The sequence below is a fragment of the Pseudophryne corroboree genome, chromosome 5 (assembly GCF_028390025.1).
Source record: "Pseudophryne corroboree isolate aPseCor3 chromosome 5, aPseCor3.hap2, whole genome shotgun sequence".
Lineage (NCBI taxonomy): Eukaryota > Metazoa > Chordata > Amphibia > Anura > Myobatrachidae > Pseudophryne > Pseudophryne corroboree.
In genome coordinates this window covers 783,784,008-783,808,173 of record NC_086448.1, presented here as the reverse complement: position 1 = coordinate 783,808,173, position 24,166 = coordinate 783,784,008, and the positions used below count along the sequence as shown (strand labels likewise).

Below are 24,166 nucleotides of genomic sequence, written 5' to 3'. Positions count from 1 at the left end.
CAGCCCACTGGGTAGATGTATGGACTCCCGCCGCAAGAACAGCAGCGGCGGCACCAGTAGCAGCATCTCGCAAACGCCAACTCTTTCCTAGGCAGGCTACGCTTTGTATCACCGGTTTCCAGAATACGCACACAGCTGAAAACCTCTTACGGCAACTGAGGAAGATCATCGCGGAATGGCTTACCCCAATTGGACTCTCCTGTGGATTTGTGGCATCGGACAACGCCAGCAATATTGTGTGTGCATTAAATATGGGCAAATTCCAGCACGTCCCATGTTTTGCACATACCTTGAACTTGGTGGTGCAGAATTTTTAAAAAAACGACAGGGGCGTGCAAGAGATGCTGTCGGTGGCCAGAAGAATTGCGGGACACTTTCGGCGTACAGGCACCACGTACAGAAGACTGGAGCACCACCAAAAACTACTGAACCTGCCCTGCCATCATCTGAAGCAAGAAGTGGTAACGAGGTGGAATTCAACCCTCTATATGCTTCAGAGGTTGGAGGAGCAGCAAAAGGCCATTCAAGCCTATACAATTGAGCACGATATAGTAGGTGGAATGCACCTGTCTCAGACGCAGTGGAGAATGATTTCAACGTTGTGCAAGGTTCTGATGCCCTTTGAACTTGCCACACGTGAAGTCAGTTCAGACACTGCCAGCCTGAGTCAGGTCATTCCCCTCATCAGGCTTTTGCAGATGAAGCTGGAGACATTGAAGGAGGAGCTAACACGGAGCGATTCCGCTAGGCATGTGGGACTTGTGGATGGAGCCCTTAATTCGCTTAACAAGGATTCACGGGTGGTCAATCTGTTGAAATCAGAGCACTACATTTTGGCCACCGTGCTCGATCCTAGATTTAAAGCCTACCTTGGATCTCTCTTTCCGGCAGACACAAGTCTGCTGGGGTTGAAAGACCTGCTGGTGACAAAATTGTCAAGTCAAGCGGAACGCGACCTGTCAACATCTCCTCCTTCACATTCTCCCGCAACTGGGGGTGCGAGGAAAAGGCTCAGAATTCCGAGCCCACCCGCTGGCGGTGATGCAGGGCAGTCTGGAGCGACTGCTGATGCTGACATCTGGTCCGGACTGAAGGACCTGACAACGATTACGGACATGTCGTCTACTGTCACTGCATATGATTCTCTCAACATTGATAGAATGGTGGAGGATTATATGAGTGACCGCATCCAAGTAGGCACGTCACACAGTCCGTACTTATACTGGCAGGAAAAAGAGGCAATTTGGAGGCCCTTGCACAAACTGGCTTTATTCTACCTAAGTTGCCCTCCCACAAGTGTGTACTCCGAAAGAGTGTTTAGTGCCGCCGCTCACCTTGTCAGCAATCGGCGTACGAGGTTACATCCAGAAAATGTGGAGAAGATGATGTTCATTAAAATGAATTATAATCAATTCCTCCGCGGAGACATTGACCAGCAGCAATTGCCTCCACAAAGTACACAGGGAGCTGAGATGGTGGATTCCAGTGGGGACGAATTGATAATCTGTGAGGAGGGGGATGTACACGGTGATATATCGGAGGGTGATGATGAGGTGGACATCTTGCCTCTGTAGAGCCAGTTTGTGCAAGGAGAGATTAATTGCTTCTTTTTTGGGGGGGTCCAAACCAACCCGTCATATCAGTCACAGTCGTGTGGCAGACCCTGTCACTGAAATGATGGGTTGGTTAAAGTGTGCATGTCCTGTTTTGTTTATACAACATAAGGGTGGGTGGGAGGGCCCAAGGACAATTCCATCTTGCACCTCTTTTTTCTTTTCTTTTTCTTTGCATCATGTGCTGATTGGGGAGGGTTTTTTGGAAGGGACATCCTGCGTGACACTGCAGTGCCACTCCTAAATGGGCCCGGTGTTTGTGTCGGCCACTAGGGTCGCTAATCTTACTCACACAGTCAGCTACCTCATTGCGCCTCTTTTTTTCTTTGCGTCATGTGCTGTTTGGGGAGGGTTTTTTGGAAGGGACATCCTGCGTGACACTGCAGTGCCACTCCTAGATGGGCCCGGTGTTTGTGTCGGCCACTAGGGTCGCTAATCTTACTCACACAGCTACCTCATTGCGCCTCTTTTTTTCTTTGCGTCATGTGCTGTTTGGGGAGGGTTTTTTGGAAGGGACATCCTGCGTGACACTGCAGTGCCACTCCTAGATGGGCCCGGTGTTTGTGTCGGCCACTAGGGTCGCTAATCTTACTCACACAGCTACCTCATTGCGCCTCTTTTTTTCTTTGCGTCATGTGCTGTTTGGGGAAGGTTTTTTGGAAGGGCCATCCTGCGTGACACTGCAGTGCCACTCCTAGATGGGCCCGGTGTTTGTGTCGGCCACTAGGGTCGCTAATCTTACTCACACAGCTACCTCATTGCGCCTCTTTTTTTCTTTGCGTCATGTGCTGTTTGGGGAGGGTTTTTTGGAAGGGACATCCTGCGTGACACTGCAGTGCCACTCCTAGATGGGCCCGGTGTTTGTGTCGGCCACTAGGGTCGCTTATCTTACTCACACAGCGACCTCGGTGCAAATTTTAGGACTAAAAATAATATTGTGAGGTGTGAGGTATTCAGAATAGACTGAAAATGAGTGTAAATTATGGTTTTTGAGGTTAATAATACTTTGGGATCAAAATGACCCCCAAATTCTATGATTTAAGCTGTTTTTTAGTGTTTTTTGAAAAAAACACCCGAATCCAAAACACACCCGAATCCGACAAAAAAAATTCGGTGAGGTTTTGCCAAAACGCGTTCGAACCCAAAACACGGCCGCGGAACCGAACCCAAAACCAAAACACAAAACCCGAAAAATTTCAGGCGCTCATCTCTAATTTAAATGTCACAGCCTGCCTGAGTATTGTCACTGGCCATGTGCATCCCTTTATGGCCTCAGCCTCCCCATCTTCTATTGGCTGCTTCCAGCCATATAAAGCGCCATATTATAAAGCACAGGCCAACATCACAGTGAGCTCCACAGTTACCATATATTAAACTGGGTACACATAAGACGGCTCTCAGCCGACGGTAGATGCAATGGAATAGTACATCACGTGGCCCGTACACACTGCACGATCTGGTGAACGACCGCACAATATATTGTTCCCCCCACATCCAAATGCATGGGGTCGTCAGCCACATCTTCAGATGGGGCTTCATGTACAGCAGATCTGGAAATGGATGACCTGCGGAAGAACACAATAGTGCGGACACATTTGACGAATTGAACGATTTGTCGTTCCGATCTGTCAGAAATCAGGCAATCGTTCAAACAAGAGACGTGTTCCTAATAGAGTGGCCACACTGTTTATGGTGCTGAGGAGCCGAAGAACCTTAATTCTGAGGGGTAATGACACAGAGCGCAGCACAACATGAATACAGCTGTTTGCAGGTGATCTATCATTTGTTCTATTTTAATAAATATTTTATAATTACATGATAATTACATAACAACATACTGATTCGGTTTATCGGTACCTCAGACCGCAGCTGGGACACCTGTTGCTTTTAAGTTTTTGTGTAGTTATAAATTCCCGCATTAGATAATTAATTCTGAGAGTAGCACCGAACAGCAGATTTCCAATGCAAAATACCATGGATCACATTGAATTGTAAATTTCTGGTTTACAAAGTACACAGCTTAGAGGCAATACTGAAAGGTGTACGGATGATAGATGGACAGTCAATAGGTCAATACCATATAGGCCACATGCATTGGGTCCACAGGTACAAAATGGCCACCATGGTCCAAAGGTCCACATATAAAAGGTAGACGGTGCTTACGGTTGACAGGTTTAAAAGGTCGACATGACAAGGGTCGACACACATATGATCAACTTTTTTTTTCATGTTTTTTTTTTTTACTTCGGCTCGAATTACCATCCACGTGGACTATGATTAGGAATAGTAACCTGTGACGGGCGCAGTGGTAGCACAGCGAGCCACCTTGCCTGAAGCAAGCCTGTGAGGGTACACGTTTCCACTATTTGAGGTCACATATGGCTGAACATACAAAATTCACCCAAAACTCCCCAAAAAAACTTTTGACCATGTTGACTTTTTTCTACTAGTTACCTTTTTTCATGTCGACCTTTTGACCCTATTGACCTAATACCTGTTGACCATATTGTGTCGACCCTTTTGACTGTCGACCTATTCATTGTCAATCTTTTAATCCACACCCTACTGAAATTAAATTCTACAAACGCTTAAAGGAAGCTGTGATTTCTTGCAGGAAAGGCTTGTGAGGAGGACCTGGACGAGTGTTTATCCACCCCTTGTTATTCGGACGTACTTTGTATAAATACATTTGGCTCATACAGCTGTGATCCCTGCCCCGAGGGCTATGAAGGAGACGGAAGAACATGTGGTAATAAAATATCTTATCCAGAAAGATTTATTTCCGTAAACCATTATGTCTCCTATCAGTGCTGTATTATTGGGATTATTTACTAATAAATGTGCAGTAACCCATAGCGACCAATCAGCAGTGACCTTCGATCCATCTACTGTATGCTAGAAATGAAAGCAAACGTCTGATTAGTTGCTAAGGGCTACAGCATATTTACATGTCCATAGTGACTCACACACTGTATACAGTATAATGTGTTTGATTCTCATATAGGTACTGTATTTAAACACTGCAGCTTATGACAGCCTGGCCCATTACATTTCCTCTACACATAGTTTGGGGGAGAGCGTATATTTTTTAAAATTTCTTTTGATTATATAAAAAATTTTATGCACATGACGTAAAAATTCACCAACGTATCTTTGTGTTTTTGTTGTGCAGTTTATTTATTATGAAAGGTGACCAGTTTTATGGTTTTGACGACCAGTTTGGTCTAATTGGCTGCAAATTACAACGAATATGAGCCTTAAAATACTGCCCTAGCCAATCAGCATCCGTTCAGGCTCTGTCTATTGTCAGTAGGGTCAGATCAGAAAAGCAATGACCACATCTGACCCTCTACGCCAGTGATTTTCAACCTTTTTAAACTCGTGGCACACTAAACAAGATTTTAAAATTGCCAAGGCACACCCTCAGTTTTTTTGGCCCCGCAGTAATAAAACACGTTGGCCCTGCAGTAATAAAACAAATGCTTTGACCCCCGCAGTATTAAAACACATTGGCTCCCACTGTAATAAAACAGATTTATATTAATGCCACACACCTGCCCCCCTATAGTAATTCCACACACCTGCCCCCCACCATAGTAATTCCACACACCTGCCCCCCTATAGTAATTCCACACACCTGCCCCCCACCATAGTAATTCCACACACCTGCCCCCCTATAGTAATTCCACACACCTGCCCCCCACCATAGTAATTCCACACACCTGCCCCCCACCGTAGTACAAAATCCCACATTTTTGTTTACCCTACAGAGATTATGACACATATATAGGGATATTATATTATATCTCTATATACTATATCTATATATACACATAATAAATAATAAATATGTCATTATCTCAGTAGGGGACCCAAAAATGTGGGATTTTGAATTTTGGATAAGGGATACTCAACCTGTAATTCCACACACCTGCCCCCCACCATAGTAATTCCACACACCTGCCCCCCTATAGTAATTCCACACACCTGCCCCCTATAGTAATTCCACACACCTGCCCCCCACCATAGTAATTCCACACACCTGCACCCTATAGTAATTCCACACACCTGCCCCCATATAGTAATTCCACACACCTGCCCCCTACAGTAATTCCACACACCTGCCCCCTATAGTAAATCCACACACCTGCCCCCCTATAGTAACTCCTCACACTTGCCCCCCCCTATAGTAATTCCACACACCTGCCTACCCTATAGTGATTCCACACACCTGCCCCCCACCATAGTAATTCCACACACCTGTCCCCCTATAGTAATTCCACACACTTGCCCCCCTATAGTAATTCCACACATCTGTCCCCCTATAGTAATTCCACACACTTGCCCCCCATAGTAATTCCACACACCTGCCCCCTATAGTTTTTGCACACACTTGCCCCCACCATAGTAATTCCACACACCTGCCCCCCTATAGTAATTCCACACACCTGCCCCCCTATAGTAATTCCACACACCTGCCCTCCTATAGTAATTCCACACACCTGCCCCCCATCATAGTAATTCCACACACCTGCCCCCTTATAGTAATTCCACACACCTGCCCCCTACAGTAATTCCACACACCTGCCCCCTATAGTAAATTCACACACCTGCCCCCTGTAATAATTCCACACACCTGCCCCCCCATAGTGATTCCACACACCTGCCCCCCACCATAGTAATTCAACACACCTGTCCCCCTATAGTAATTCTCCACACTTGTCCCCTATAGTAATTCCACACACCTGTCCCCTATAGTAATTCCACACACCTGCCCCCTATAGTAATTCGACACACTTGCCCCCCTATAGTAATTCCACACACCTGCCCCCACCATAGTAATTCCACACACCTGCCCCCACCATAGTAATTCCACACACCTGCTCCCCTATAGTAATTCCACACACCTGTCCCCCTATAGTAATTCCACACACCTGCCCCCCTATAGTAATTCCACACATCTGCCCCCTATAGTAATTCCACACACTTGCCCCCCCTACAGTAATTTACACACACCTGCCCCCCCTTACAGTAATTCCACACACCTGCTCCTCCTATAGTAATTCCTCACACCTGCCCCCCTATAGTAATTCCACACACCTGCCCCCCTATAGTAATTCCACACACCTGCCCCCCATAGTAATTCCACACACTTGCCCCCCAGCATAGTAATTCCACACACCTGCCCCCATATAGTAATTCCACACACCTGCGCCCTATAGTAATTCCACACACCTGCCCCCCTATAGTGATTCCACACACCTGACCCCCACCATAGTAATTCCACACACCTGCCCCCAATAGTAATTCCACACACCTGCCCCCCTATAGTAATTCCACACACCTGCCCCCCTATAGTAAATCCACACACCTGTCCCTCTATAGTAACTCCACACACTTGCCCCCCTATAGTAATTCCACACACCTGCCCCCCCTATAGTGATTCCACACACCTGCCCCCCACCATAGTAATTCCACACACCTGTCCCCCTATAGTAATTCCACACACTTGCCCCCCTATAGTAATTCCACACATCTGTCCCCCTATAGTAATTCCACACACTTGCCCCCCATAGTAATTCCACACACCTGCCCCCCTATAGTTTTTGCACACACTTGCCCCCACCATAGTAATTCCACACACCTGCCCCCCTATAGTAATTCCACACACCTGCCCCCCTATAGTAATTCCACACACCTGCCCTCCTATAGTAATTCCACACACCTGCCCCCATCATAGTAATTCCACACACCTGCCCCCCTATAGTAATTCCACACACCTGCCCCCTACAGTAATTCCACACACCTGCCCCTATAGTAAATTCACACACCTGCCCCCTATAATAATTCCACACACCTGCCCCCCCATAGTGATTCCACACACCTGCCCCCCACCATAGTAATTCAACACACCTGTCCCCCTATAGTAATTCTCCACACTTGCCCCCTATAGTAATTCCACACACCTGTCCCCCTATAGTAATTCCACACACTTGCCCCCCCCTATAGTAATTCCACACACCTGCCCCCTATAGTAATTCCACACACTTGCCCCCCTATAGTAATTCTACACACCTGCCCCCACCATAGTAATTCCACACACCTGCTCCCCTATAGTAATTCTACACACCTGTCCCCCTATAGTAATTCCACACACCTGCCCCCCTATAGTAATTCCACACACCTGCCCCCTATAGTAATTCCACACACTTGCCCCCCCTACAGTAATTTACACACACCTGCCCCCCCTTACAGTAATTCCACACACCTGCCCCCCCTATAGTGATTCCACACACCTGCCCCCCACCATAGTAATTCCACACACCTGTCCCCCTATAGTAATTCCACACACTTGCCTCTCTATAGTAATTCCACACACCTGAACCCCCTATAGTAATTCCACACTCTTGCCCCCCCTATAGTAATTCCACACACCTGCCCCCTATAGTAATTCCACACACTTGCCCCCCTATAGTAATTCCACACACCTGCCCCACCATAGTAATTCAACACACCTGCCCCCCATAGTAATTCCACACACCTGCCCCCTATAGTAATTCCACACACCTGTCCCCATATAGTAATTCCACACACCTGCCCCCCTAAAGTAATTCCACACACCTGCCCCCCTATAGTAATTCGACACACCTGCCCCCTATAGTAATTCCACACACTTGCCCCCCCTACAGTAATTCCACACACCTGCCCCCCCTTACAGTAATTCCACACACCTGCTCCTCCTATAGTAATTCCACACACCTGCCCCCCTATAGTAATTCCACACACCTGCCCCCCATAGTAATTCCACACACTTGCCCCCCACCATAGTAATTCCACACACCTGCCCCCCTATAGTAATTCTACACACCTGCACCCCATAGTAATTCCACACACCTGCCCCCTATAGTAATTCCACACACCTGCCCCCCTATAGTGATTCCACACACCTGCCCCCCTATAGTAAATCCACACACCTGCCCCCCTATAGTAATTCCACACACTTGCCCCCTATAGTGATTCCACACACCTGTCCCTATAGTAATTCCACACACCTGCCCCCTATAGCAATTCCACACACACATGCCCCCCTATAGTAATTCTACACACCTGCCCCCTATAGTAAATCCACACACCTGCCCCCCTATAGTAATTCCACACACTTGACCCCCCTATAGTGATTCCACACACCTGCCCCCTATAGTAATTCCACACACCTGCCCCCTATATTAATTCCACACACCTGCCCCCTATAGTAAATCCACACACCTGCCCCCCTATAGTAATTCCACACACTTGCCCCCCTATAGTGATTCCATACACCTGCCCCCACCATAGTAATTCCACACACCTGTCCCCCTATAGTAATTCCACACACCTGTCCCCCTATAGTAATTTCACACACTTGCTCCTCTATAGTAATTCCACACACCTGTCCCCCTATAGTAATTCCACACACTTGCCCCCCCTATAGTAGTTCCACACACCTACCCCCCTATAGTAATTCCACACGCTTGCCCCCCCTATAGTAATTCCACAAACCTGCCCCCGCCATAGTAATTCCACACACCTGCCCCCCATAGTAATTCCACACACCTGCCCCCTATAGTAATTCCACACACCTGCCCCCTATAATAATTCCACACACCTGCCCCCCCATAGTGATTCCACACACCTGCCCCCCACCATAGTAATTCCACACACCTACCCCCTATAGTAAATCCACACACCTGCCCCCCTATAGTAATTCTACACACCTGCACCCCATAGTAATTCCACACACCTGCCCCCTATAGTAATTCCACACACCTGCCCCCCTATAGTGATTCCACACACCTGCCCCCCTATAGTAAATCCACACACCTGCCCCCCTATAGTAATTCCACACACTTGCCCCCTATAGTGATTCCACACACCTGTCCCTATAGTAATTCCACACACCTGCCCCCTATAGCAATTCCACACACATGCCCCCCTATAGTAATTCTACACACCTGCCCCCTATAGTAAATCCACACACCTGCCCCCCTATAGTAATTCCACACACTTGACCCCCCTATAGTGATTCCACACACCTGCCCCCTATAGTAATTCCACACACCTGCCCCCTATATTAATTCCACACACCTGCCCCCTATAGTAAATCCACACACCTGCCCCCCTATAGTAATTCCACACACTTGCCCCCCTATAGTGATTCCATACACCTGCCCCCACCATAGTAATTCCACACACCTGTCCCCCTATAGTAATTCCACACACCTGTCCCCCTATAGTAATTTCACACACTTGCTCCTCTATAGTAATTCCACACACCTGTCCCCCTATAGTAATTCCACACACTTGCCCCCCCTATAGTAGTTCCACACACCTACCCCCCTATAGTAATTCCACACGCTTGCCCCCCCTATAGTAATTCCACAAACCTGCCCCCGCCATAGTAATTCCACACACCTGCCCCCCATAGTAATTCCACACACCTGCCCCCTATAGTAATTCCACACACCTGCCCCCTATAATAATTCCACACACCTGCCCCCCCATAGTGATTCCACACACCTGCCCCCCACCATAGTAATTCCACACACCTACCCCCTATAGTAAATCCACACACCTGCCCCTTATAGTAATTCCACACACCTGCCCCCCTATAGTAATTCCACACACTTGCCCCCCCTACAGTAATTCCACACACCTGCCCCCCCTTACAGTAATTCCACACACCTGCCCCCCCCCCCCTATAGTAGTTCCACACACCTACCCCCTATAGTAATTCCACACGCTTGCCCCCCCTATAGTAATTCCACACACCTGCCCCCACCATAGTAATTCCACACACCTGCCCCCCATAGTAATTCCACACACCTGCCCCCTATAGTAATTCCACACACCTGCCCCCTATAGTAATTCTACACACCTGCCCCCTATAGTAAATCCACACACCTGCCCCCTATAGTAATTCCACACACCTGCCCCCTATAGTAATTCCACACACCTGCCCCCTATAGTAATACCACACACTTGCCCCCCCTGCAGTAATTCCACACACCTGCCCCCCCTTACAGTAATTCCACACACCTGCCCCCCCCCCCCTTACAGTAATTCCACACACCTGCTCCTCCTATAGTAATTCCACACACCTGCCCCCTATAGTAATTCCACACACCTGCCCCCCTATAGAAATTCCACACACTTACTGTAGGGGGGCTACAGTAATTCCACACACCTGCCCCCCCTACAGTAATTCCACACACCTGCCGCCCCCATCCCTATATTAATTCCACACACCTGCCCTTCTTATGGTAATGTGTGTGTGTTTGTAACCTTAAAACGTTCCCTCTCAGTGGGGAGTGAGGAGCGCTGGGACGAGGCAGCATGGAGGAGCAGGCGGGGGGAGCGTGATGTCCGGTGCGTGACCTATGAGTCACCATAGGTCACGGGCCGGCTATCGCAGAAGTGCAGCGCTGCCCAACGAGCATGCATAACTGGCTGTTGGCTGCGGCGGGTGTGTGTGGCAGGCGGCGGCGGGTCTGTATGCGGGCAGTGGCTGGTCTGTGTGGCAGGCGGCAGCGGGCATCTCTGACAGGCAGCGGTGGCAACTTTGTGCCGTGGCACACCTGTTGAAAAAGGCTGCTCTTTACGCCATCCAGTGGTGCAAGTACAATTTTCTCTAACGTCCTAGAGGATGCTGGGGACTCCGTAAGGACCATGGGGAGAGACGGGCTCCGCAGGAGACATGGGCACTTTAAGAAAGAATTTAGTTCCTGGTGTGCACTGGCTCCTCCCTCTCTGCCCCTCCTCCAGACCTCAGTTTGATTCTGTGCCCAGAGGAGCTGGGTGCTTTTCAGTGAGCTCTCCTGAGTTTGCTGATAGAAAGTTTTTTGTTAGGTTTTTTATTTTCAGGGAGCTCTGCTGGCAACAGACTCCCTGCATCGTGGGACTGAGGGGAGAGAAGCAGCCCTACTCGCTGAAGCTAGGTCCTGCTTCTTAGGCTACTGGACACCATTAGCTCCAGAGGGATCGGTACGCAGGTTCTCACCCTCGCCGTCCGTCCCAGGGCCGCGCCGCCGTCCCCCTCGCAGAGCCGGAAGACTGAAGCCGGGTGAGTATGAGAAGCAAGAAGACTTCACAGGCGGCAGAAGACTTTGTGATCTTCACTGGAGGTAACGCACAGCACTGCTCGTGGCACACCTGTAATTCCACACACCTGCCCCCCATAGTAATTCCACACACTTGCCCCCCAGCATAGTAATTCCACACACCTGCCCCCATATAGTAATTCCACACACCTGCCCCCTATAGTAATTCCACACACCTGCCCCCCTATAGTGATTCCACACACCTGCCCCCCCACCATAGTAATTCCACACACCTGCCCCCCTATAGTAATTCCACACACCTGCCCCCCTATAGTAATTCCACACACCTGCCCCCCTATAGTAAATCCACACACCTGTCCCTCTATAGTAACTCCACACACTTGCCCCCCTATAGTAATTCCACACACCTGCCCCCCTATAGTGATTCCACACACCTGCCCCCCACCATAGTAATTCCACACACCTGTCCCCCTATAGTAATTCCACACACTTGCCCCCCTATAGTAATTCCACACATCTGTCCCCCTATAGTAATTCCACACACTTGCCCCCCATAGTAATTCCACACACCTGCCCCCCTATAGTTTTTGCACACACTTGCCCCCACCATAGTAATTCCACACACCTGCCCCCCTATAGTAATTCCACACACCTGCCCCTCTATAGTAATTCCACACACCTGCCCTCCTATAGTAATTCCACACACCTGCCCCCATCATAGTAATTCCACACACCTGCCCCCCTATAGTAATTCCACACACCTGCCCCCTACAGTAATTCCACACACCTGCCCCTATAGTAAATTCACACACCTGCCCCCTATAATAATTCCACACACCTGCCCCCCCATAGTGATTCCACACACCTGCCCCCCACCATAGTAATTCAACACACCTGTCCCCCTATAGTAATTCTCCACACTTGCCCCCTATAGTAATTCCACACACCTGTCCCCCTATAGTAATTCCACACACTTGCCCCCCTATAGTAATTCCACACACCTGCCCCCTATAGTAATTCCACACACTTGCCCCCCTATAGTAATTCCACACACCTGCCCCCACCATAGTAATTCCACACACCTGCTCCCCTATAGTAATTCCACACACCTGTCCCCCTATAGTAATTCCACACACCTGCCCCCCTATAGTAATTCCACACACCTGCCCCCTATAGTAATTCCACACACTTGCCCCCCCTACAGTAATTTACACACACCTGCCCCCCCTTACAGTAATTCCACACACCTGCCCCCCCCTATAGTGATTCCACACACCTGCCCCCCACCATAGTAATTCCACACACATGTCCCCCTATAGTAATTCCACACACTTGCCTCTCTATAGTAATTCCACACACCTGAACCCCCTATAGTAATTCCACACACTTGCCCCCCCTATAGTAATTCCTCACACCTGTCCCCCTATAGTAATTCCACACACTTGCCCCCCCTATAGTAATTCCACACACCTGCCCCACCATAGTAATTCAACACACCTGCCCCCCATAGTAATTCCACACACCTGCCCCCTATAGTAATTCCACACACCTGTCCCCATATAGTAATTCCACACACCTGCCCCCCTAAAGTAATTCCACACACCTGCCCCCCTATAGTAATTCGACACACCTGCCCCCTATAGTAATTCCACACACTTGCCCCCCCTACAGTAATTCCACACACCTGCGCCCCCTTACAGTAATTCCACACACCTGCTCCTCCTATAGTAATTCCACACACCTGCCCCCCTATAGTAATTCCACACACCTGCCCCCCATAGTAATTCCACACACTTGCCCCCCACCATAGTAATTCCACACACCTGCCCCCCTATAGTAATTCTACACACCTGCACCCCATAGTAATTCCACACACCTGCCCCCTATAGTAATTCCACACACCTGCCCCCTATAGTGATTCCACACACCTGCCCCCCTATAGTAAATCCACACACCTGCCCCCTATAGTAATTCCACACACTTGCCCCCTATAGTGATTCCACACACCTGTCCCTATAGTAATTCCACACACCTTCCCCCTATAGCAATTCCACACACATGCCCCCTATAGTAATTCCACACACCTGCCCCCTATAGTAAATCCACACACCTGCCCCCTATAGTAATTCCACACACTTGCCCCCTATAGTGATTCTACACACCTGCCCCCTATAGTAATTCCACACACCTGCCCCCTATAGTAAATCCACATCCCTGCCCCCCTATAGTAATTCCACACACTTGCCCCCCTATAGTGATTCCATACACCTGCCCCCACCATAGTAATTCCACACACCTGTCCCCCTATAGTAATTCCACACACCTGTCCCCCTATAGTAATTTCACACACTTGCTCCTCTATAGTAATTCCACACACCTGTCCCCCTATAGTAATTCCACACACTTGCCCCCCCTATAGTAGTTCCACACACCTACCCCCTATAGTAATTCCACACGCTTGCCCCCCCTATAGTAATTCCACAAACCTGCCCCCACCATAGTAATTCCACACACCTGCCCCCCATAGTAATTCCACACACCTGCCCCCTATAGTAATTCCACACACCTGCCCCCTATAATAATTCCACACACCTGCCCCCACCATAGTAATTCCACACACCTGCCCCCTATAGTAAATCCACACACCTGCCCCCCTATAGTAATTCCACACACCTGCCCCCTATAGTAATTCCACACACCTGCCCCCTATAGTAATTCCACACACCTGCCCCCCTATAGTAATTCCACACACTTGCCCCCCCTACAGTAATTCCACACACCTGCCCCCCCTTACAGTAATTCCACACACCTGCCCCCCCTATAGTAGTTCCACACACCTACCCCCTATAGTAATTCCACACACCTGCCCCCCCTACAGTAATTCCACACACTTGCCCCCCTATAGTAATTCCACACGCTTGCCCCCCCTATAGTAATTCCACACACCTGCCCCCACCATAGTAATTCCACACACCTGCCCCCCATAGTAATTCCACACACCTGCCCCCTATAGTAATTCCACACACCTGCCCCCTATAGTAATTCTACACACCTGCCCCCCTATAGTAATTCCACACACCTGCCCCCTATAGTAATTCCATACACTTGCCCCCCCCTACAGTAATTCCACACACCTGCCCCCCCTTACAGTAATTCCACACACCTGCTCCTCCTATAGTAATTCCACACACCTGCCCCCTATAGTAATTCCACACACCTGCCCCCCTATAGAAATTCCACACACTTACTGTAGGGGGGCTACAGTAATTCCACACACCTGCCCCCCCTACAGTAATTCCACACACCTGCCGCCCCCATCCCTATAGTAATTCCACACACCTGCCCTTCTTATGGTAATGTGTGTGTGTTTGTAACCTTAAAACGTTCCCTCTCAGTGGGGAGTGAGGAGCGCTGGGACGAGGCAGCATGGAGGAGCAGGCGGGGGGAGCGTGATGTGCGGTGCGTGACCTATGAGTCACCATAGGTCACGGGCCGGCTATCGCAGAAGTGCAGCGCTGCCCAACGAGCATGCATAACTGGCTGTTGGCTGCGGCGGGTGTGTGTGGCAGGCGGCGGCGGGTCTGTATGCGGGCAGTGGCTGGTCTGTGTGGCAGGCGGCAGCGGGCATCTCTGACAGGCAGCGGTGGCGGCACACCTGGCAACTTTGTGCCGTGGCACACCTGTTGAAAAAGGCTGCTCTTTACGCCATCCAGTGGTGCAAGTACAATTTTCTCTAACGTCCTAGAGGATGCTGGGGACTCCGTAAGGACCATGGGGAGAGACGGGCTCCGCAGGAGACATGGGCACTTTAAGAAAGAATTTAGTTCCTGGTGTGCACTGGCTCCTCCCTCTCTGCCCCTCCTCCAGACCTCAGTTTGATTCTGTGCCCAGAGGAGCTGGGTGCTTTTCAGTGAGCTCTCCTGAGTTTGCTGATAGAAAGTTTTTTGTTAGGTTTTTTATTTTCAGGGAGCTCTGCTGGCAACAGACTCCCTGCATCGTGGGACTGAGGGGAGAGAAGCAGCCCTACTCGCTGAAGCTAGGTCCTGCTTCTTAGGCTACTGGACACCATTAGCTCCAGAGGGATCGGTACGCAGGTTCTCACCCTCGCCGTCCGTCCCAGGGCCGCGCCGCCGTCCCCCTCGCAGAGCCGGAAGACTGAAGCCGGGTGAGTATGAGAAGCAAGAAGACTTCACAGGCGGCAGAAGACTTCGTGATCTTCACTGGAGGTAACGCACAGCACTGCAGCTGTGCGCCATTGCTCCACACACCTACACATACTCCGGTCACTGTTAGGGTGCAGGGCGCAGGGGGGAGGGGGGGGCGCCCTGGGCAGCATTTGGGACCTCATTCTGGCAAATGAACACATATATACAGGTGGGCACTGTATATATGTAGGAGCCCCCGCCAAAGAAATAAAATTTAAGCGGGACAGAAGCCCGCCGCCGAGGGGGCGGGGCTTCTCCCTCAGCACTCACCAGCGCCATTTTTTCTCCACAGCACGCTGAGAGGAAGCTCCCCAGGCTCTCCCCTGCTGATACACGGTAGAAGAGGGTTGAAAAGAGAGGGGGGGCACATAATAATTAGGCGCAAAAAAGTATATAAACAGCAGCTACTGGGTTAACATTAAGTTACTGTGTTATTCCTGGGTTATATAGCGCTGGGGTGTGTGCTGGCATACTCTCTCTCTGTCTCTCCAAAGGGCCTCGTGGGGGAACTGTCTTCAGAAAGGACATTCCCTGTGTGTGTGGTGTGTCGGTACGCTTGTGTCGACATGTCTGATGTGGAAGGCTATGTGGGAGAGGAGAGGGAGCAAATGAATGTGGTGTCTCCGCCGACGGCGCCGACACCTGATTGGATGGATATGTGGAAGGTTTTAAATGATAATGTAAATTCCTTGCATAAAAGATTAGACAAGGCTGATGCATTGGGACAGTCAGGGTCTCAACCCGTGCCTGATCCTATGTCGCAGGGACCGTCATGGTCTCATAAGCGCCCACTATCCCAAATTGTTGACACAGATACTGACATGGATTCTGACTCCAGTGTCGATTACGATGATGCAAAGTTACAGCCAAATTTGGCTAAATCACTCCGATATATGATTATAGCAATTAAGGAGGTTTTGCACATCACAGAGGAAACCCATGTCCCTGACACAAGGGTTTATATGTATAAGGGAAAGAAACCTGAGGTAACTTTTCCCCCCTCACACGAACTGAATGAGTTATGTGAAAAAGCTTGGGAATCTCCAGATAAAAAACTGCAGCTTTCCAAACGGATTCTTATGGCGTATCCTTTCCCGCCAACGGAGGAGGTTACGATGGGAATCCTCCCCTAGGGTGGACAAAGCTTTAACACGCTTATCCAAAAAGGTAGCCCTGCCGTCCCAGGATACGGCTACCCTCAAGGATGCTGCTGATCACAAACAGGAGGGTACCCTGAAGTCCATTTATACACATTCAGGTACCTTGCTCAGACCGGCAATCGCGTCGGCCTGGGTCTGTAGTGCAGTAGCGGCATGGACTGATACCTTATCAGAGGAGTTTGATACCCTAGATAGGGATACTGTTTTATTGACCCTGGGGCATATTAAAGATGCTGTCCTTTATATGAGAGATGCTCAAAGAGACATTAGTCAGCTGGGTTCTAGAATAAACGCTATGTCGATTTCTGCCAGAAGGGTCCTGTGGACTCGGCAATGGAAAGGTGATGCCGACTCAAAACGGCATATGTAGGTTTTACCTTACAGGGGTGAGGAATTGTTCGGTGAAGGTCTCTCGGACCTGGTCTCCACAGCTACGGCTTGAAAGTCAAATTTTTTGCCTTATGTTCCCTCACAGCCTAAGAGAGCACCGCATTATCAATGCAGTCCTTTCGTTCACAAAGAAACAAAGTCCGAGGTGCGTCCTTTCTTGCCAGAGGGAGGGGCAGAGGAAAGAAGCTGCACAATACAGCTAGTTCCCAGGAACAGAAGTCCTCCCCGGCCTCTGCAAAATCCACCGCATGACACTGGGGCTCCACTGCCGGAGTCGGGGCCAGTCGGGGCGTGTCTTCTGAATTTCAGCCACATGTGGGTTCACTCCCAGGTGGATCCCTGGGCAATAGAAATTGTGTCTCAGGGTTACAAGCTGGAATTCGAAGAGGTACCTCCTCGCCGGTTTTTCAAATTGGCCCTACCGTCTTCCCCCCTAGAGAGGGAGATAGTGTTAAATGCAATACAAAAATTGTATCTTCAGCAGGTGGTGGTCGAGGTTCCCCTCCTTCAACAGGGAAGGGGTTATTATTCGACCATGTTTGTGGTTCCGAAACCGGACGGTTCGGTCAGACCCATATTGAATTTAAAATCTCTGAACCTATACTTGAAGAGGTTCAAGTTCAAGATGGAATCGCTAAGAGCGGTCATCGCCAGCCTGGAAGGGGGGGATTTTATGGTGTCACTGGACATAAAGGATGCGTACCTTCATGTCCCCATTTATCCACCTCATCAGGCGTACCTAAGATTTGCGGTACAGGACTGTCATTACCAATTTCAGACGTTGCCGTTTGGTCTCTCAACGGCTCCGAGGATTTTCACCAAGGTAATGGCGGAAATGATGGTGCTCCTGCGCAAGCAGGGTGTCACAATTATCCCGTACTTGGACGATCTCAAGAGAGCAGTTGCTGAACAGCGTATCTCTTTCACTGAAAGTGTTACAACAACACGGCTGGATTCTCAATATCCCAAAGTCGCAGTTGGTTCCTACGACTCGTCTGCCTTTCTTGGGCATGATTCTGGACACGACCCAGAAAAGGGTTTATCTTCCGATAGAAAAAGCCCAGGAGCTTATATATGGCGAAGATATGTTTCTTGGTGTGAGGCCAGGAATGCTCCTACGGAAGAATTCCATCTGGGCCGTTTCCTTCACTTCCTACAAACTGGAGTGGATTTGGGCCTTAAATTAGGCTCCATTAAGGTCCAGATTTCGGCCCTATCCATTTTCTTTCAAAAAGAATTGGCTTCTCTCCCAGAAGTTCAGACTTTTGTTAAGGGAGTACTGCATATTCAGCCTCCGTTTGTGCCTCCGGTGGCGCCTTGGGACCTTAATGTGGTCTTGGACTTCCTAAAGTCACACTGGTTTGAAGTTGAACCATTGAAAACGGTGGTGTTGAAATATCTCACTTGGAAGGTGGTCATGTTGTTAGCCTTGGCTTCGGCTAGGCGAGTGTCGGAATTGGCGGCTTTATCACATAAAAGCCCCTATCTGGTTTTCCATATGGATAGAGCGGAATTGCGGACACGTCCTCAGTTCCTGCCAAAAGTGGATTCATCCTTTCATATGAACCAACCTATTGTGGTGCCTGTGGCTACACGGGACTTAGAGGATTCCGAGTCCCTTGATGTGGTCAGGGCTTTGAAAATTTATGTAGCCAGGACGGCTAGAGTCCGAAAAACAGAAGCACTGTTTGTTCTGTATGCAGCCAACAAGCTTGGCGGCCCTGCTTCAAAGCAGACTCTTGCTCGCTGGATCTGTATCACGATTCAGCAGGCGCATTCTACGGCAGGATTGCCGTTACCTAAATCGATCAAGGCCCATTCCACTAGGAAAGTGGGCTCTTCTTGGGCGGCTGCCCGAGGGGTCTCGGCACTACAGCTGTGTCGAGCTGCTACTTGGTCGGGTACAAACACCTTTGCAAAATTCTATAAGTTTGATACCCTGGCTGAGGAGGACCTCATGTTTGCTCAATCGGTGCTGCAGAGTCATCCGCACTCTCCCGCCCGTTTGGGAGCTTTGGTATAATCCCCATGGTCCTTACGGAGTCCCCAGCATCCTCTAGGACGTTAGAGAAAATAAGATTTTACTTACCGGTAAATCTATTTCTCGTAGTCCGTAGTGGATGCTGGGCGCCCGTCCCAAGTGCGGACTTCTTCTGCAATACTTGTATATAGTTATTGCTTCAATAAGGGTTACATTATTGTTGCATCGGGCGTGAACTGATGCTATGTTATTGTCATACTGTTTACTGGATTGTTATCACAAGTTATACGGGGCGGGATGTACTAAGCGGAAAATGCGGTAAACTCCCTGTTTACCGCATTTTCCTGATGTACTAACCCCCGGCCGGCAGGACAGCGCCGCGGCGGGGTACGCCAGCTTTAGCTGGCGTACGTCCATAGAAGCCTATGGGCTTCTCTCCGCGGCGCTGTGTGAGGGATCCGATCGGATCCCTCCCAGCATGCCCTGCGGCCGCCCCCGTCACCCCGCGCATGCGCAGACTGATTTCTGGAGCCGAATCCCGGAAGTCAGTCTGCCGCTGCGCATCGCGGAGGACAGCTCTTATCGGAAGAGCTGTCCTCCGCAATGCTGATCGCATATGTTAGTACATATGCGATCAGCATCGTGGCGCAGGGAGGCGATGGGCGGCGATGTACATTAGTACATCCCGCCCACGGTGTGATTGGTGTGGCTGGTATGAATCTTGCTCTTGGATTAACAAAAATCCTTTCCTCGTACTGTCCATCTTATCTGGGCACAGTTCTCTAACTGAGGTCTGGAGGAGGGGCAGAGAGGGAGGAGCCATTGCACACCAGGAACTAAATTCTTTCTTAAAGTGCCCATGTCTCCTGCGGAGCCCGTCTCTCCCCATGGTCCTTACGGAGTCCCCAGCATCCTCTACGGACTACGAGAAATAGATTTACCGGTAAGTAAAATCTTATTTTTTTTCTTAGTGGTACTGATAGTAAAAATGGGCGTGGTCACATGTCATGAGGGAGCGTGGTCACACGATCCTAGGGGAGTGGCTACATGACAATAGGGGCATGGCCACATTATGCCACACACAGTAATGACCTTTGCATATTATGCCAAACACCGTAATGCCCATTACACATTATGCCACACCGTAATGCTTATTACACATTTTGCCACACACCGTAATGCTTATTACACATTATGCCACACACCGTAATGCCCATTACACATTATGCCACACACCGTAACGCCCATTACACATTATGCCACACACCGTAACGCCCATTACACATTATGCCACACACCGTAACGCCCATTACACATTATGCCACACACCGTAATGCCCATTACAAATTATGCCACACACCGCAATGCCTCACATATTATGCCACACACCGTAATGGCTATTACATATTATGCCACACGCAGTTATGCCACTGACACAATTTTATGTCCCACACACAAAAATGCCCCTTATAAATTATACCCCAGCGGTGGGTTGCGTACCACCACCATATTTCTTAATGGTACTCCGTACCACCCCGTACCATCCGCAGCACTGACGCCATCATCCCATCATGCCAGGGGCGTCTTAAGAGAGGAGGAGGCTCGCATGCAGTCTCCTTCTGGGTCCCCTGCTTTGACTCTGGACACTAGGGTCACCAGGGGACCCTAGTGCTGTCCCGGAGTCTAGTGCGCATGTGCAGGTCTCTGGGAAAATGGCGCACTGGCCATTTTCTCAGTGATTTTTCCTACTACGAATGCGCAAAACACAGAGAAAATGGCCCTGCATCATTTTTCCAGTAATTTCTGCAGCAGTGCTGCTCCAGCGCGGGACTCCGGAGGGTAAGTATTGAAAAAAATGGGTGCATGATGTGCGTTGTTGGCCCCCCTGAACCCCGTGGGGCCATGTGCACCGTGCACACTGCACCCATTATAAATATGCCAGTGCATCAGGCCATTCAGCCACAGCGCTGAAGAATAAGTGATCCGATTGATAAATGGTGTCAAAGTCAGAAAAATGTCTCAATGCACGTTGCCATATTTGCACCGCACACTGGTCCGTGCTGCGCATGCGTACGCTCTCCCGTGGAAGCGCATACCCGCAATAGCGTGCACTCGCACGCGCAGTATGCGCATTTACGGTAGAGTTTACGTGATCGTAGCGTGCGACTCATTAGTTACAAATGTTCACAATTAATGTAGTTTATAGATCATGGTCCCTTTGATAGATTCTGAAAGTTTGGTTAAAATAGAACGTCCCTGAGCCGAGGAATCCCTCTTTACATCGTACGAAGGGTCTAACAGGAATCATACAGCAGTGTTTGGTACCCATCGGAAGAGTATTTAATCAGCAATATTCCGGTGTTGGTTTGGAGCGGATTAATCGCTCGTGCGAATAGTTATGGACATAACAAGTTATGTCTATTTTCTATTATCATTTGTTCTTACTTAGTCATGCATCAGTGGGTCTCAAATGGCTCTTTGACCTCAGAGATCCCCCAAACAATAGTTTGCATGTTAAGAGGGCCTCATATCTACACATGCATAAGGTAATCACAAGAATAGTAATTGAAGATCAATTGTACTCCAAATCAGTATCTTTCCCGCAGACGGAGTGCAATAGCCTTTAATTACATTGAGCTTTGAGACTCAATGGAGAAGACCAACACCTGTGTTTACAAATGGGGCTGGATTTGTATACAGGAAAATAAGGGCTGAGACGTCATTGTCTCAATTGAAAGTGGACATCATGAATATAGAGCAGAACCCAGACAGGATTCTGTTTTGTATTCGCCAAACAAAAGGTCTCCAGAAGACAGGAATGTGCTGGTCATCACCCATTGTGTTACATAACTTAGGCCACTGATACAAGACAGTTTACCTGTATGAATCAACCTATGACCTTTGTTATAATGCGAAGCCGAATTCCTGCGTCCAATGGACAGTGAGACTGTAGGGACCATTAGATTGCATTGTGTGTGGGGCATAAATAGGCAGGCCGACCATATCCAAGAGCACTCTCTCATCAACGGTTATCTGCTGATAATCGGGAGCTGGATATCGAGGCGCTGGCGATCATACCCTTTGTGCGTAAGTTCTCTCCATAATCATTGTCTTTCTGCGAGCCAATTTCTCTCTCTCTCTCTCTATCTCTCTCTCTCCTCTTTTCTCTTATATACCTTATAGTATTATAGTATTGTATTGTATTGTATCTAGGTCAGCGTAGTATTGTCTATTTGTATTTATTGTTTAGTTCTGTGGTTAGGAAGTCTCTGTTATATTGTAGTGTATCATATGTACTGTTATCCTTTTTTTACAAGTATATTAGATATAATACAGTTAATAGGCTTTGGAACCCTAAACCAGTATCTGTGTATTTTCTATAGTGTTAAGTGTTCACTTGAGCGTCGGTGACGCACAAGCAGCTTTGTAGTTAGTCAGGTTACACAAGGTTGCACTTACACCATGTACTCACATTAAGGTATGCAGTGTATTTCATTGATATAAGGTTTTACATAAAGGTATAGTGTTGTGAGCGTCGGCATCGCTGGTGACCTCCTCGTGGTCTCGAGCGTAAGCTACGCCATAGCGAATCATTTCCCTAGACATAACCAATAACGTGTCCTGTGATCACTGGGCCGCGAGCGAACGTGACGCTTGAGCGTCTCGCCTACGGCTGAGCGATCGTTACGCAAATAGCGTACCATTACGGTACTTCTTAAGTAAACAGCGTACAGTGTTCTTAGACTTCTTAAGGTGTTTTATACGACAAAGGAATTCAGCATTGTCAATTGGGGGCGTGTCCTATCCTTCTCATATCTGCACTGGGTAGATCAGCAGACATTATCCCTCCAGCAAAGGGTGGGAGGTTGTCTCGCAGTTGCTGACGGGATAAGCGTCTGCTTTCGCTTAGATTAAGAGTGCTGAAGGAATCCGGGACCGGAAGTAAGAACAAAACGCTTGTGTCTTTTTAAAACTGTTTATTTTTCTTTTGTCTTGCGTACGCACGCATATATCTGCATTTCTGTTTCATTTTTCGTATATCACTATTCCTGTTTGCCAAATTTTATAGTTGATAGAAAGGGCTAAAAGGAGATTTGCTGTTATTTAATAAGTAGAGGTAATAGTTAAAGTATAGAACAACACACGGCTTGTCCGAGAGACGAGGCAGCCAGTGTGCAGTGTGGATTGCGGTAGATGATCAGGGATCGTCTACATTGATAAAATATATATTGTGTTACGGTGGATCCTTTGCATTGCGTACACGTGTCGCTAACAAAGACTAGCGTACGCAATCCGAAAGGCAGACGCACGCAGCGTACACTACGCAACGTAGCGTCTGGTTACGCCCACGTAGCTCAAGTCACGAAAAGTTGAATTAGCGCAAAGCGATAATTAGCGCAAAGGCGATAAGTAACGCACAGCGGTAAATAACGCAAGGCGATAAATAACACAAATTGATTTCAGCTTTCCAAAACTTAGTTTAAATACCTTGTTTTACTGTAGTACCTCTGGGGAGAGCTATCAGACTACGGGAAATGATTTTTCTGATCAGAAAACTATAAGAATGATATTGGGTTGAAAACGGTATGAGTGTATTGAATCCCGCTTTGTGGACTTTGTGATCTAGGTGATAATCCCGCTTTGTGGACTTTGTGATCTATGTGATAATTTGTGATCTATGTGGAATGTGATGAGCACGATCTGAGTGAAAACGTGCAAC

The 24,166-nt window shown here is 48.7% G+C and overlaps 1 protein-coding gene across 1 annotated transcript in view; it reads left to right on the top strand.

Moving 5' to 3' along the window:
* The window catches only part of VWDE (von Willebrand factor D and EGF domains), a 198,573-nt gene that overhangs the window by 117,670 nt on the left and 56,737 nt on the right, over positions 1 to 24,166 (top strand). The window contains exon 19 of the mRNA XM_063925264.1: positions 4,228 to 4,362. Within this exon, the coding sequence (XP_063781334.1) occupies positions 4,228 to 4,362 (135 nt within the window). The remainder of the gene's footprint in view (positions 1 to 4,227; positions 4,363 to 24,166) is intronic.